Source organism: Dermacentor silvarum, chromosome 2 (assembly GCF_013339745.2).
Source record: "Dermacentor silvarum isolate Dsil-2018 chromosome 2, BIME_Dsil_1.4, whole genome shotgun sequence".
Lineage (NCBI taxonomy): Eukaryota > Metazoa > Arthropoda > Arachnida > Ixodida > Ixodidae > Dermacentor > Dermacentor silvarum.
This window is the reverse complement of record NC_051155.1, coordinates 238,348,253-238,364,189: the sequence shown is the minus strand read 5'-3', so window position 1 is coordinate 238,364,189 and position 15,937 is coordinate 238,348,253. Positions and strand designations below refer to the sequence as shown.

At 49.3% G+C, this 15,937-nt stretch overlaps 1 protein-coding gene across 3 annotated transcripts in view; it reads right to left on the bottom strand.

Annotated features, from left to right (window-relative positions):
• The window catches only part of LOC119442932 (RNA-binding protein 33), an 89,059-nt gene that overhangs the window by 8,439 nt on the left and 64,683 nt on the right, over window positions 1-15,937 (bottom strand). For 2 of the 3 annotated variants that reach the window (XM_037708005.2, XM_037708008.2), the window contains 3 exons: window positions 12,271-12,554; window positions 9,834-10,070; window positions 4,048-4,188 (listed from right to left, as the gene is read on the bottom strand). In XM_037708005.2, coding sequence (XP_037563933.1) covers window positions 4,048-4,188; window positions 9,834-10,070; window positions 12,271-12,554 — 662 coding nt within the window. The remainder of the gene's footprint in view (window positions 1-4,047; window positions 4,189-9,833; window positions 10,071-12,270; window positions 12,555-15,937) is intronic. The other variant, XM_037708009.2, reaches the window with a different exon arrangement.

The following is a 15,937-nucleotide window of genomic DNA, read 5'->3' as shown; positions in this document are numbered from 1 at the left end:
ACCACATGCCATAGACAAGGAAGTGGCGGGCGGAGCACGCTGAGCGTGAGAGCGAGCGGAAGTCTCGAACGGCAGCTAGCAGAACGGCGGTTCAAGGCTCGGGTACTGGCGAGCGGTGTCCTGCTAGCTGTGGACCTGGTCTTAGATCCCGCTCATGGCTCTGCTCTCCCGTCACCAGCGGCCTGCTGTCATAGCGGCCTGGTGCAGTGCTTCCTGCTGAGCACGCCTGAGCTACCTGTCTGCAGACCGAGCCCGACGTTCTAGTGGCCGAGGTGTTACTGGCCAGTTACAGCAGTGGCCTGGTGCTCTACCGGCCTGCTGTTTTCCCCAGCTTCCACGCCGTGACAAGGTGCGTGTGGTGTTGTATGAGTGCTAGGCACATCGCTATAGACGGACAGACGTCTTCAGAACTCGTATTCTAGTCCGCGTGCATGTAAAACGTTCTGTGCCTTGTAAACGCGTCTGTATAAAGTCTGTGTTGCATGTAAAAATCTCCCATCTGCCGTGTCATTTTTAAAAGGATCCTGGGCCCAAAGGAAACAGCAAGTTGTTTCCATCACAGCTCCCATAGGACGCAATGCATTGGTAACCTCGCCGCGTCGCAACTGTGGGACCATTCCCGCATCATGAGTTGCTAGCTGCCACCCCGCGCCTGCCCGAGCGGCCATGTTGACTTTTCATGTCGCTTGGCTTGGTGGCTTGACGATGGGACTGGCCGCCAAATTGCCGGGGGCGACACCTATGACGTACTTTTGGTTTCCGCCAGCACAAGCATGGCCTTTGAGATCCGTATTTGCTATCTAAGGACAGTGTCTATGATGCGTTGGTGCCCTAAAATTGGTTTTGGCGCATATATGTTCCGCATAAACATCAAAACTGGGTGAGTTGGTGTGGTTCCATCTTAGAAAAAACTAGCCTGAAAAAGACGTGGACGAAAAAGAAACGCCAAACACGGCCGCTGCGTTTGTTGTTTCTTACTGGTCCATGTCTTTTTCGCGCTAGTTTTTTTGTTAAGGCGGTCCTGTATAAAGCCCTAGGGCGATAACGCCGTCACCGCGCGCTGTATGCTGTATGTGCGAGTGAAAGCGTGTGAGGGGAGCAGACAACCGTAGCTAAATCTTGCGTGCGCAACAAAGAAAAGCAGGGAGGAAGTGTGCCTTCTTCTGTCGCACTCAAGGCACCGAGAGGGAGGGGGAGGAAGGGATAGCGGGCGGCGTTGTACTTTGGCATCAACTGTGTACTGCGCGGGCCGTATTTTGAAAGCGATCTGCGTTGGGGGCAAAGTCTAGGCAGCGTAGGTGTGTCGGCGGGTGGTAGCTTTGTGTTCTAGGCGCTCAGTTTGCATTGAAGCAATAGACAGCAGTACGAAGGTCACATCGCTCGCTGCTGATGCCGCGCTTCCTCACGCCAGCGTTTCGACAGCGAGTGTCCGTGCTCATCGAGTGTGATGGTTTCGTGTTTGCCTGTGCGTGCTGACACTGTGCTTGTTAATATAGTTAATAAGCAAATGTTTACAAGTTTATACGGACGATAAAACTACTATCCTTACTTTGTATAGCTGTCTAATAATTTGCTATCGCAATCAATGCTTCGGTTTTCGGGCGAAACTGTGACTTTTTTTCAAACGTAAGAATTTAAATTGTGTGCAGTGCAGTTCACCACTACTCTCATTTCTCAATTTATCCGATATCTCAGCTATTGCATTTCCCGCTGACTTCAACTGATCTTTATTTGCGAAACTGCTCAGCGCATGTGTTGTGTTCTTCCTTCAGTCCTCGTCTTTTGCGCTGTGCAGACATGTCGATATTGAATTACCAACTTGCCCAAGCTTCCACCTTAATAAATTGATTAGACATTTATTTACAGCAAGGGGTCTCAAGTATGTTCATCCCAGGGAACCCTGCCAAGCTCCATAAAGTGCCAAGGAACCCCCCCCCCCCCCCCCCTCCCCCCCGAATTAACCAAATGTAGAATTATTGAGGGTATCAAGAAAACAATAAACAAATGATTAACTACGTCAACACGCTTTTATTTACTCAATGAATCATCAAATCTTGTTTCTATTTAGCCCAAGACCAGTGCGGAAGCACTGAAATTCTCGTAATCTCATGACTGGTTAGCGCTAGCAGCGGCGAAGGCCTCACGACATCCTTCGCAGCGCGCGTTTTCATCTGAGACGCGCTTTGCACCAACGGGCGCACATCCCAATGATTTTTTCGCCACTCAGCTGCTCGCCAAGAAATTGTATGTCCATTGTGATGTAGCCGGTGCTCTTCATCTTCGACAGCTTTGCACTGAGTCAAAGTGAAACTACTGCTTGCCACAACCGCTGTGGACGAAACCGCGGCCGCTATCGACGCGATCATGGACAGCGACCTTGCGGTTCAGAAGGCAGGCGGCTGACGTACGCACCAAGTCAAAAGCATGGCGATAAACGCAAGAATAAAGGCTAAGCACAATTAGGCACGAAGCGCTTCGGCGTTGCTGTCAGTCATGTGTCGCGTACAATTGCTGCTGAGGACCACAGCGATGCGGACTGCGCCGCTTCGTTTCGGTTGAACGCTACGCCGTTCTTGCTCTTCTGCGGCGCACATCTGTGGTGCTCCCCACATTTTTTTTTCTTTTTTATTCCTCCAATGTATACGTCAGTGCGCACGCTATCGGCACCAACCTTATCAATAAAAAGGAGAAAGGCGCATGGTGGTAAGCTACGGCCTCCAAGATTCAAGTACGAAAGCTTAGGCGCGCTGCCTGTTCTCCGAGGTTAGGTGGCTACAAGCTGCTTGCGTATTTATTGCGCAGTTTGCGCGTTGCTGTTACGCACTGTGATGTGCTTTTTGACACTCGGGCATGGGTAATGGAGGTTCTTTGGATCAAGCGCACCTCGTGCTCGCCGTTTTAGCCACTTGTCGAGTGCGGGACCAGGGAAAATTTATCAGCGGCTCGCGGAACCCAAGAGCAGGGGCCTGCGGAACCCACTTTGGGAACCCATGATTTACAGATTTATTTCCAGCATTTCCTTCTTTCTGATTTTGCCTCCAAAAATTCTTTAAAATTTATTTGATGAAATTCTGGGGTCTTACATGCCACAACCATGATCTGATCATCAGGCACACCGAAGTGGGGAACTCCGGATTAATTTTGACCACCTGGGATTCTTTAATGTGCACCCAATACACGGTACATAGCCATTTTTGCATTCTGCCCCCATCAAGCTGCCAGGATTTGATCCCATGACCTCGTGCTACGTAGCACAACGCGAAAGCCACTAAGCAACTACGGTGGGTGTTCAAAAGTTCTTCAGAGTATGTTTGATTGTAAGAATTTTGCGAGGAGGACGTTTCCCGGGGTCTCATCACACATGGGCGTGCGGAACTATGTTCTCGTCTTTTTTATGACGCTAAACTGCCGATTCACGCTCTGCAGCGCTCTGTGATACTAACAAAATACGCAGCATCACTTCGGTTGAGTAGTGCTTTAAAAATACTTTACTTTTTGCGCTTGTGCTCCTTGCTTAAGGCCATGACGAGCAGTAGGCCTACGCAACGCCAAAATGGCTGAAGCCGAGGAGAACAATGGAGAATTGAGTGTTGCTAGTTGCGGAACGCCCTATTTGCTCACTAGCTGAATCAGACTAGGTCCACTAGGGCACCTAACGCCGTCAGTATAGAGAGCAGCGCTTCGGTTAACGAAATAATGCCATGAACTTCCAAATGAATTGGATTAGGTTGGATTCTTTTGCCGAAGTGGCCAGACAAAGTGCTGGACGCGAATAGAAACAAGGTACAACTGCAATATCATAGAGATTTTCTTGTCAGCCATACCACCGGAAGAAATGGTCAAAATCCGGGAAACTTGGCAGGCACGTTCATTTCATCCATGTCAGGTCATGCATGTATTTCATTCTGATTCTGATATATATTGCGTTAAATGACCACAACAGCATCCTGTCATTCATACCATGGTATGAATGATCAGTAATCGCTATCAGTAAATGTTGCTTTAAAGAAAAACAAGGCCAACACATGCACACACACAGACACTCACAGTAACAACTCCACAAGAACGGCCAAGGTGGCGTAGTGAGTTCTCATTTGTGGATGCCGACAGGTTTGACACCAGCACTCTTCCAACAGCTGCTGCGTTTGGGAGCCTAGCTGGCGGATGCATCCCCACAGCGCCAGGTGCCTGCACAAGTAATAGCAGCAATGCACATTAAAAAGCTATTTATTGGGAGGTACTGAAGACTGACACTTCGAAACTTGTTTTTTGACTTAGTAACATACAGTCAAACCTCGATATAAGAAAGACGGATATAATTAATGAACAAGAAGAAAGGAAACAGCGGGGTTCAATTTTTGTTAATCCTAACCATATAGAGTGACCAGGCAATGAAGCTAAGGAAAGGGTAGGAGTAATTAACTATGGTTGAAATTGAAATGTAGAAAAAAACAAAGGAGAGGGAAAACAAAAGTGGATGAAAAGATAACTTGTCGCTAGTGGGAAACGAACCCACAGCCTCCGCATTGTGCATGTGTTGCACTACAGTTGTGCTACGGTGATGGCCATCAATGCATCCACTACCTTGGCTGTTTATGGGTACTAGGCCTAGCCCTAGGAGTGTTAGCCAGTGCCACTCAAGGCCATGGCGGGGAAATGCGGAACATGCTTTTTAGCCCAAGTGTGTCACGTAACATGTGAACTTAGGAGAGCAGGCACGTGGCTAATAAACCCTCTTATACCTAATAGCACAGGGCTGCCAGATTTGAGACCCTCGCTAAGCATGGACAAGAAGAAGGGAAACAAAGAGGCTCGATCTTTGTTATTCACGACCATAGAAAGCCAGGTTTCCTTGGCTTCATTGCCTGTTGGGTTTATAAGGTTGTCATTAACAATTATACTGCAGGCATTTTTGTATTGAATACAGTGGAATCTCGATGATACGAATCTCACGGGGTCATGAAAAAAATTCGTATTAGCCGAAATTCGTATCATCAAAACACAATTAAAACTAACTAAATTATGGGGAGATGAGAGGATCAGATCGCGAAAATCGCCAGAAAAATTGATTTTTGAAAACCACGCATTTCGGTATCTGCAACGCCTAATCTACGCTGTATCAAAATGGTTTGGCTGAAAATGCACTAAAAGTGGCCAACAAAGATTTATTCGTCAGTGCGCAGGGCGAGAAAACCGCTTTAAATGGCGCCAGATCCCCGCAATTCACGGAGACATATCTCGCATTTCCCGTCACCGAGCGCCGCCATCTTGGTATCGTTCGAAAGCTCAAAAATTCGCCGTGCCGCTGCTGAATTCGTCTGTCGTCGCCATCTTGTAACAAACGCGTAAACTCAAAAGAAGCGCGGGTCTGCGATAGGTAGTCACACGGGCCCTCCGATGAAAGCGGGCTTCCGATTGGCTGCCGTGCTGAAAGCAGTCTCTCCATTGGTTGCTGCTGTGGCAGGGGCAAGATGGCAACCGCAGTTGTCTGCTTCGTAAACCACGCCGGCGTCTTCACTTGACACGCAGAATTCGGATTACTGAGAGCTCCCAGGTTAGTGATGGATCGTCGCTCATTGGAGAAGAAATTTTGGACGAAGCACGACTTCGGAATATGGAAGCGTAAGCCTCCTACGGCAAGAAAAATACGGCGATTAGCGGGAGAAGCGGAGGAGCATCCGACTGAGCGTGCCGCGCTACCTTGCACCGTGGATTACGTGCCGCGCTATCTTGCACCCCGTGACTCCAGCAACGAAACCGACAATCGCCCTATGCCACCAGCACCGATAACGCAGTCGACGGAAGACACGCCAACGGAGGCTCCCGCGCCTCAGCGTACCGCTACGCGAATCAGTCGAGATCGTATCTCGGTCAACATAGCTCGCTGCGACTAGGCAAAATGGCGCAAACGCAAAGAACGCGGCCCAAAGCACAGCAGCCACTCCGTTCGATGGGCGGCTGCCGAAAAGGAGGAAAAGCGCAAAAGCAACAAAAGCGCCACCGCTTCAAACTCTTCGCGCCCAGTCGTGGCCTCTGCGCTGTCCGGCGTCGCGTCCGCGCCTCCGAACCAAAAGAGAAAGGGAGAAAGCGCGTGACCGTCGTTCTCTTTCGCGGCCGTCTGTGGGGCGGAGTTTATTCGTATCAACCAACGCGGGTTGAAAATCGATTCGTAACAACCGTACTCTAGCACGTTGCAAAGTAATGGGGCTCGGCCGGGACCACGAGAAAATTCGTATCATCCGGAAATTCGTATTAGTCGTGATCGTATCATCGAGATTCCACTGTATGATTTCGTTATAACGAGGTGCGGCTGCACTAACTTTGAAATAGCAATGCCAGAAGTCAGAGTGGCACTTAGCCCGATTTAAAATGTGGCTGACACAATGGGACCCTGTGACAGTTTGCTCAGTTACAATGAGTCCCAGCAGCTATTATAATGCTAATACTAAAAACCAGGGTGTCGAACCGAAAAACATACTGGTTCGGTTTGGTTTGAACACGCTGAGATTTTGTTCAGGTTCAGTTCCGAGAAATAAATGTTTATAACGAATGCAGAACTCGGCGGAAGGCAATATGCTTGGTGAAACACGCTCGGTATTTTTGGTTTCGAGATGAATGTAGTTCGTTATATGCAGTGGCATAACAATATTACTTAGTTAAAACGAGGCTTTAAATACATGGAGGTCTATGGGGATTTTAAGGGGAATTGCATTTAGTTTGTAATATCCCGCCTCTTTATATGAGGTGTGTTCAAAAAGAGACCGAACTTTTGCTATAGCATTTTTATTGCTTATTGTACAACAATTAAAGCACTGTCCCTCTCAAAGTTGTCCCCTCTACTGGCAATGCACTGTTCCTCTTGTTTCTTCCATTTTTGGAAAGTCTCCTGGAACGCACTTTCTGGGATGGCACGCAGGCCTTTTTTCGCATTGTCCTGAATTTCCTCTATGGCTTGGAAACGACGTCCTTTCAATGTGCTTTTAATATTGGGAAACAGGAAAAAGTCTGCTGGGCTTGGGTCCGGAGAATACAGTGGATGGGGCTCAACGGGAGTGTGATGTTTCGCTAGATAGCTGCGGACAAGGAGCGACGCGCAAGCCAGCGCATTGTCATGATGCAATATCCAAGTCTGGTTTTCTCACAATTCAGGCCTCTTACTTCGCACAGCATCCCTCAAATGGGCTAGAATTCCCTGATAGACTTCCTTGTTTACCATCTATCTGACCCCGTAGTGCAAATTCCTGATGGACACTGCCTTTGAAAAAACTCAACCAACATCCCCTTAATCTTTGACCGACTCATGCGTGCTTTTTTTTTGGACAAGGAGACCCAACCACTGCGACGTCTGCTCTTTCGTTTCAATATCATAGTTCCTGGCTGATTTCAACATGGGTCTGTTTCTGATCGTCAATCAAAAAGCGCGGCTCAAGTTTTTCACTGACACAATGCATCTCAAGTTTGTCATTCAAAATTTGATGGTGTGATCATACGCTGATGCACATGTAGGAGGATGTGACGGCGGCGAACTAGCCGTGCCATTGTCCCTACTCACAAGGGCGAAGTCGGAGAGCCGAGCGGCAGCTGCGACGACCAGCATGGCTAGCTTTCAGAACAACACTGCGTGTGCCGAGCTTGTGCCTCGAGCACGCGCTGTGCATCTTTATTTTTTTCTATTTGCAGCGACGACCGTAGCGCACCACCACTTGATCTTGTCCTTCGCGTCATGCCCACATTGGAGCTCGCCAAGCAACATGACCCGGCAGCTGCTGCTCCGGCTCTCCCAGATATTCGCAAACCCACGCCTGTGCCGTCATTGAGCGTTGCCCGACGACGCCTTCCTCGCCGTCTGGAGCGCCACTCGACTCCAACGCCATTGACCGCGGCAACACCCAGGCTCCGGCAGGCACGTGCCGGACTCTATTCACTTCACTCGGGCGGTGTCGTGTGCAGAGGTTTGCACCTTGCGACGTCTACCGCGGGTCGCGCAAGACCGGATAAGCGCGTGCACAAGCTGCATCCACCAGAGCTCACGCATCTGTGAGCGCGTGACGATCGAGCTTATGGCTTGTCGTGCCGACCAATGACAACGCCCGGTCCCCACTCGTTTCGCCTGGCCTGCATGAACTGCTGCAGAGGTGTCTGCCTTCACCCACTCCGTGTCGGCGTGCTGTGTACCGTGCGTCCGCACCACCACACGCAGCCTCGTCCACCGGAAGGACTTGCTAGTCCCCTTCGCCTCCAACGAACTCGCTATTTGGACTGACCCCGGACCCTTTTGAAGCTTGCTCCTGGCATTTAATTTATCGACGTTCCGTCTGGGCGGGGGGCTCTGCAGCGCCCACCAACGCCGCAGCGCGGTGCGCTATGGTCGGAGCTGCAAATAGAAAAAAAAAATAGATGTGCAGCGCGTGCTGGCACCACTGTCGCGTGTCATCATTGGAGGCAAGCAAGGCGATGACATGGCCGGTATCATGGTCGTATCGATACCCTTGGTGACAACATTGTGCGCGTATTCGCACGAAAGAGACCCCTGGAGAGAGCCGGATGCCGGGGACTGTGCGGTAGCGCATCGGGTGGTCGACGAGACTGTGTCGGGGCAAGTCGAGGGTGGAAGAGCCGCATGATGATGGCTTACGGGCACAGGACGAGATGCGACTGGTGCTGGCGGTGGGGACGTAGGCAGCGATTCGCACACCGTGCGGTCAACCTCTGGAAGAGGGTGGTAGGCAACGCCGTAGAAGTTGAGGACGGACTGCCATAGTTCGTCGTATGGGCATGGGCCAGGCGATGGAACGCCGAGGTTGAGCTGGAGAGAAAGCAGCAGGACGTCGTGGAGTACCGCGTACTTGAACTCCTGAATCCATATGTGGTTCAGCTCCAGAGCTGCCTCGAACTGGGCAAACCAGGCACCGACATAGTTGGACGAGAACGGTGGCAGTGGTGCGTCGAACTGTGGCTCTGGCCAGGTGGCCATGGCAGTGTGTCGCTCAGTACAAGGCGTGTTCTTCCGGGTCACCACTGTAGGATGACGTGACGGCGGCGAAATAGCCGTGCTGTAGTCCCTACTCAGAACGGCGAAGGCGGCCGCGGAGCGGCGGCTCCGACGACCAGCGTGGCTAGCTTTCAGAACGACACTGCGCATGCCGAGCTTGCGCCTCGAACAAGCGCTGCGCATCTTTATTTTTTTTCTATTTGCAGCGCCGACCATAGCGCACCACGCTGCAGCGTTGGTAGGCGCTACCCACACTTCATCAGCAACTTCTATAACAGTTGAATGACGATTTCCACCGAATCACAGCATGAACTCTCTCAACCTATTCGTAATCTGTTGACGAGGAAAGTCGTCCAGGCTTGGGATCGCCACCGACCGAGATTCTGCCGTGATCAGAACACCTAAACCACTCAGCAATGTGTGCGACTCATACAGTCCTCCACGTATGTTTAACTAAGGAATTGAAATGTATCTGTGAAAGTCTTGCCAAGTTGTAGCAAAATTTCCCACACACACATAGTTCTTCAAGCTCTTTCATTGTCACTTTGGCACTAATCTGACGAACAGCTTGTGCACATGCTCACTTCAGCCGCTGTAGCTCGCTAACTAAACATCGGAGTGAAACACGGCAAATGGCAGTTTGTTGTCTAAACGTGCCACTGCAGTGCGCTGCAACAGCTGAAGCACGCTCCCTCTGCCGATTGGCGCTCTATTTTAAAAGTTCGGTTTCTTTTTGAACACACCTCGTAACGAAGTTCAAGTGTAATTCAATTTAGAGGCCAACCTCCGCAGCGATAAGGGCAGTTTAAGCCACACAAAGGTCTGGGCAGATGGAACTTGCCTGGGGCCGCACTGCTGGCACACCAGGAGCCATCAGGCGTGGTGGCATCATTCCCGCTGCTCCTGCAGCATTCACTGCCTGCAGCCTTCCATTGTTGGACACAATGCGGATGACCTTCCTTGGTGCACCGGCAGTACCAGTTGCAGCCAGGCCTGCTGTGCGCACAGGGCCGAGCCGGCTGGCTACGGTTGCAGCGCCTCGGCCTCGTAGACTTCCCATACCACGTGGAGGCGCCATCTGGAAAGGGCCGCGACCCAGGTTGGACTACACTCACTGCGCCACATTTAATGAAGCACAAGAATTGTGTATGACAGTTTTACGTGAGATATGTAACGGCAGTTACCATTTATTGTCTTAATTTAATTAAGGCTTTTCTACTAGACTCCAGAGAGCATTTTCTTTCACTTTGTTTCTTACACAGCACTGTGCCAGCCAAAAATGGAACTTTAATAAAAAACAAAACTAGCTAGTGTAAACAGAAATGTCAGAAACCGTCACATTTCATGTTGCAGCAGTACTAAGACCTGCGCATAAATACAGCGTGTCCCACACTTGCAAGGTTCAAGGAGGTACATGTGTCCAAGTTAATGCAGGTGGGCCAGCCACAAAGATGTATGCTTGTAGCATGTACTTTCTCTGCCTCGGGTGAAACCAAACAAAAAAATGAACACCTGCCAGCCAGCATGACAACTGTGCCACGAAAATGCCAGCGCATACAATTGCGGTGAATGAGCTATGCCCCGGTGCTTTTGTCCGTACATTCACCTGTTCTGTTGTCCCTATGGCTCTACCTTTTCACTCGAAACGGTTGTTGGTGGTGGCGCTCGACTCACAGTTGTTTGCAGTGGAGGCGACGGCGGCTCGCCACTGTCGGGAGATTGAGTGTGGGGAGATCTCTCCGAGACAGCACTGGGTGCGTACATGTTTTCCTCTCGTCCACCGGCCCCTTTGTGTCTCGGACTTGCGCTCGCCTACGGTGCCTTTGCCCATACAGCGAGCGCAGCACATACAGCTTGTGTTGATCCTTTCTGGACGCTAAGCCATAGAGCGTTGCCTAGTGCTTGCGCGCGGTCGGACTGCACCGAGCTGCACTTATCGGAGGCCCAAGCCAAAGGAGATTGCCCGAGCTCTCGCGAGTGGGTCCATTGGTTATTGCAAGAGCAAGCAGCATAGCTGCGAAAACTTTTCCTAGCGGCATGTCTCGGGGAGCCATCCTCTCACAGTGAGGTTCTAGTGGTGCCTCTGTCTGTCTTTATTTTTGCCTTTGGCGTGGGTGCCCTTTGATTCATAAGCCAGCCCGGAACCAGCCGTTTGTGCAGTTTTGGGTGCCACCGGAAACAATAAACGGTTTCTGCCAACTGCAACATGCTCGTACTGCGACAGGAAACGGCAGGTGCGCCTGTATGACACATACATCTGTCCTGTGACAGAGGCCTCTTTCCAGTCCTGGTATGCTTCACCGGAATACATTGTGTACACATAAACCCACTGTATTGTGGCGAAGCTGACTTTCGAAGAGCAGCATTATGCAACAAGAATTCTGCCATGCTTTCATTGCTATGAAGCCATTGGTGAGCATGATGAAGGTGGAGACAGCGCCATTGCACCAAGTGGGTTACATCCTAGTCCTTTACTTCTGCTACCTTGACCAAAAAGGCAGCACAGCATCCCCTTGCAGTGTACTTCTTTGCCTAATACAATAATGCTAAGAATGTACATGAGAAACCTAAACCACTGAATGCTATTTGTAAACTACCCAGTGAAGCTGTTAAAGGGAATTTCACAGCAGTTTTCGTGCGGCGGCGGGCTCGCCTATCAGCTAGCAATGTAACCTCCCAAATTTTTCCTTTGAAATTTAGTTATTAACAATTACAAAATAGAAGTTACCTTGTTTATACCTCACTTGAATAGGCAACTTCTTTTTTTACTAAGCTTTTTAGCCAGCAACCCCTAATTTTTCTTTCTCATGCACATTTCAGCAGCTCCATATTGGAGGTGTGCAAGGAGTTTGTACGGCTGCAGGTGGAAACTGATGGTGTGGTCAGTATCAAATATCAGTCTAAGATCTGTCAGCAACGCAGCCTGCATGGGAGATCTGCTGCGGCAGTATGACCAGGGTGTAATCTCACTGCAGTGAGAACATGCAGGCAGTGTTGGTGATGAATCATCACCAAGAACAGCCAGCAAAAAGATCCATAGTACTTCTATAAGAAAGTGGCGAAAACTTGCTTACTTCGCTGCCTTTGATGTATCAGTGGTTCAGGTTGGCATACAGCTGCAAGTTTTTTTGTGTTTTTTTTTTTCCAGTTTGCCATTAAAAAAACCCAACACAGAAGCAGCAAATAGTAGCAGGGGGCCAATGCTTGACAACGCAAACTTCGAGAAGCAACTTGGCCAGAGTGGGTAACGCCTACGTGCAGAATGCCACAATTCGCACCTCTGTGTTCATTTGGTTGGCAGGGCCAAGAGCTCGAGGTGCCATTGCTGCTCCAGGCACTTGTGGCTGCTGCTGCTGCTGCTGCTGCTGCTGCTGCTGCTGTCCAGCTCGCCTCACGATGACCACCTTCTTTAAAACAGGAGCAGACTCGGCTTGCTGTGCAGGAGCTGGTGCCGCCGGCCTTATGCCCAGTCGCTGCTTCACACTTCCTCCTGCACTGGCTGCAGCTGCCTGTGGCTTCTCTGCTGAGGTGCCTGCAGCAGCACTGGGTGCTGTGCTGGCAACTGCGTCAAAATACAACAAATGCAACTTTCACACTTCAACCACGGGGTGGCAAACATCTTTTGCAGTTTGAACATGAGTTTTCATGGCACAATTTTTCCGTAAAACAACAACAACAACAACAAAAAAAAGGGTGTCTTGAAGACTTGAAGGAGCAAACCAATGTGGTCCAGTCGATTTCCATTATTTTACCCCGATGGGAAAAACGAAATTGATCAAATTATACGGCGGGTCAAATTAAACAAGATGCAGAATAAGTGTCAAACACAACGCTGGTTTATTTGGCAGTATTTGCCTGATTCCAACATCTAACATGTACCTGCTTTTTTAGCAAGAAAAATGAGGAAGGGTCTAATATGTGTTGCACAGTGGTGGCCGATATCCTAAAGTCAACTTCGTCACATGGGTTTTTAAAGCCAGCTTTGCCACAATACATTTGTGGCATACAGCAAAGCATACGAACGCCGAAAATACAGTTTCCAACTTAATTTGCTTGGGAAGGGGGGGGGGGGGCAGAGGGGGAGGAAAGGAATATTAATAAAAAGCTGCGCATTACCTTACTTCCAACAAAGGAAGCACCAGCCACAAGGCGCCAGGGCGCTGAGCAGCACACAAGATGAGACGTGGGAACTTTTTATGGCGGTCGAGAAGCGGTGACAACTGGTTGCAACAGGAACACAACGGTCTGCCCGGCTAGTTGCCCACATATGACGATCGGCCGTTTCAATGGTGTATTGTCGACATTGTAATGCACACACAGCCAGGCATGTTCAGGCGTATCTATACAGGTTAGATTGCTTCTGCGGTGCGACTGTTTCTAACTTATCTGGAATAAAAATGAGCAACAAGCACTTCAAAGCGCGCGGGGCGCACCACATTCTCGTGCCTAGGTGATCCGGGCTTTTGGGGGTAGCATTGTGATCATTCTGCAATGCGAGCAACTTGCAAGATCTGTGAGCAAACAATAAGTCAATCCTCCTGCGTTCGATACCGTCCTGGAGAAGCAAATCGATAAGTTCCCGCTTTTCACGACCGCGGGAAACTGTCCAACACATGCGAAGGTCTCATATAAGCTTCAGATTGAGATATTTTATGAATCGAATTATTGATATATCAGACTATTCGCGATCCCTTTCGAGTCTGATGCATCCCAGATCGAGTTAATTGGATAAAATTATGCAGACCCAGCGCACATATTGAAATCTATGTGAAGCGAAGGTTTCGTAAAGCGATTAATAAAATGCTATAGCTTTGATTATTTGAGTTTTGTGTCTCTGGTGTAACGAAAACTGGTGTGCATGCACACTTACACTCTCACACAACTCGTGCTACGCAACGTGACACATGCGGTGATCATCTCAAAAAGCTAGTTGGTGTTGGCTAGTTGGCACCAGGCTTTAATCCCACCATTGGGCATGTAATTAAAGTTATGCTTTTAAGTGTGAGCTATTTGGTAAGACAGCAGCAGCACCCAGCAGCCATGGTCCAGAAAGTCGGAAGGGTTCACAAAGGCAGCTCCGGTTTAAAAGTGCTTTGCTATGCAGCAAACACATTAGGAAGGGAAAGATGGCCTTGAATTTGAAAAAATTTCACTTTTGCTGTGCGTTCTGCAGTAATTGGCACATTGTTGTGAGTCATCTAAAAATCTCAACGATAGTTCATTAGATTGCAGAACCCATAGGAACTGGTTAAGGGGGGACGCGGCTTTCGGTACCAACTTTCTTGTTTCTTGGTGGATGTCAATGAAAATTGGTACATAGAGTAAGAATGGCTCTATGATGCTTTCATAAAAATTTCAAAGCGGTACCATGAAAACTTTTTGCTAGACAAATTATTTCTCTCTTGAACCTCGTGGAGGGACTGGAGGATTTACGAAATCAAGTGAAAAGTTTGTTAAATACTGTATGCACAGCCAAATGTATGCAGAAGGAGATAGCGTTCTCGAAATAATTTATTTTCAACACTAAAATTTGTAGTTTATGTTCTCTCCAGTCCCACTGCAGTGAGCACGCTTACACTGCAAACAAGGAACCCTACTACGAATTCTTAAAACACTGGGATAAAAAAATAAGAGCGTTATCCCCTAAAGTACAGTTCAGTGAGTCTGACAAAACAAACGCAATCAAAATGTGTAAAGTAGTTACCAAGATATCTGCTCCACGAGCTGAGCAACATGCCAAAAAAACTACTGAGAAAACAAGGTTCAAAGTTGTCAAAATTTAATAGGCACCACGGTTATAGTTGTTTGTGTCCTTTGCGATGCGGCATCGCTTGACCATCTGACCTGATGGTCTGATGAGCTTTTGCAGCTTTCTTTTTCCGCATGGGATCTTTTTCGGCTGGGTTCCTGAACAGTTTCGCCAATACGCGCGGACGATGTTCCATTCGTGCTTGAGGTGCTCAACTGCACGTCCGCGTCGTGCTGCATGCCACCGTCATTGTCACTGCTGAAGTCGTCGGAGCAAACTTTGTTTTAGAGATCGGTGGCTTCGACTTACGAGCACCAAATTGATGCGCAGTCTTGCGTTTCTTCTTGAACGATCGCCGGCCAGACGAGAACAGACGAGAGCCATTCTCCAAGCTAAGAAGGGCCGAGCTTGACAACATTTTTCGTTTCTCTAACAAGCGAGCGCCGGTCCGTTATCATGAGTGAGATACGATCTCTAAACCACGCCGCGACGAGTTGAAAAGACGCGAAATCGGCTCCTCAGCGTCGTCAGCGCGGCGAGCAGATGACCTTTCCGCCGGTTGCTAAGGGCAACCGCCCGGGAGACCAATGCGGAGCCGCGTACAGTCACGTGACGCGCGCTGCGGATCAGAAACCGCAGCGATACCTTGAAACTTTTGCTTGCTGTGCGCTTGCTCTTGCCTAGTGCAGCTGGCCGAGGCGCCAGATTTGAAGACGGAGAATCGCGCTATCCATAGAGAGCTAGGTTACGCGGTTGCGGAGATATCGCGGCTTGAAAAATGCCGTTCTTTCGCTATTTTCGAGAAACTCCTCGCCACCTTAGCTTCGATAAACATTTTTTTACATCATTTCCGCGCGATTTTCCGTGACGAAATTTTGAAATGAAATATAAAAGAAGTCATACAAACTGAATATGTGATTTTCAAAAAATCGTTTTTTTTGGCCAAATTTCGCGATGCGAAAGCCCCGTCTCTCCTTAAGGTACGTCCATGCTAACAGCAAGCATACCGACGACGAACTGGCCTCCAGTGCCGCAGAACGTCTGCCGCGCGAGAAGTGTCCAAAGTAGACAGCAGTTCGGCTGGCGCACCGCCCACCACACGACCGACAGGCCAATCGACGACCGCGAAGCTGCGCGCCTCCACCACAGGCGACGCAGACATCGGCTGCAGCTTCTGTTCCAAGCAAAATAATTTC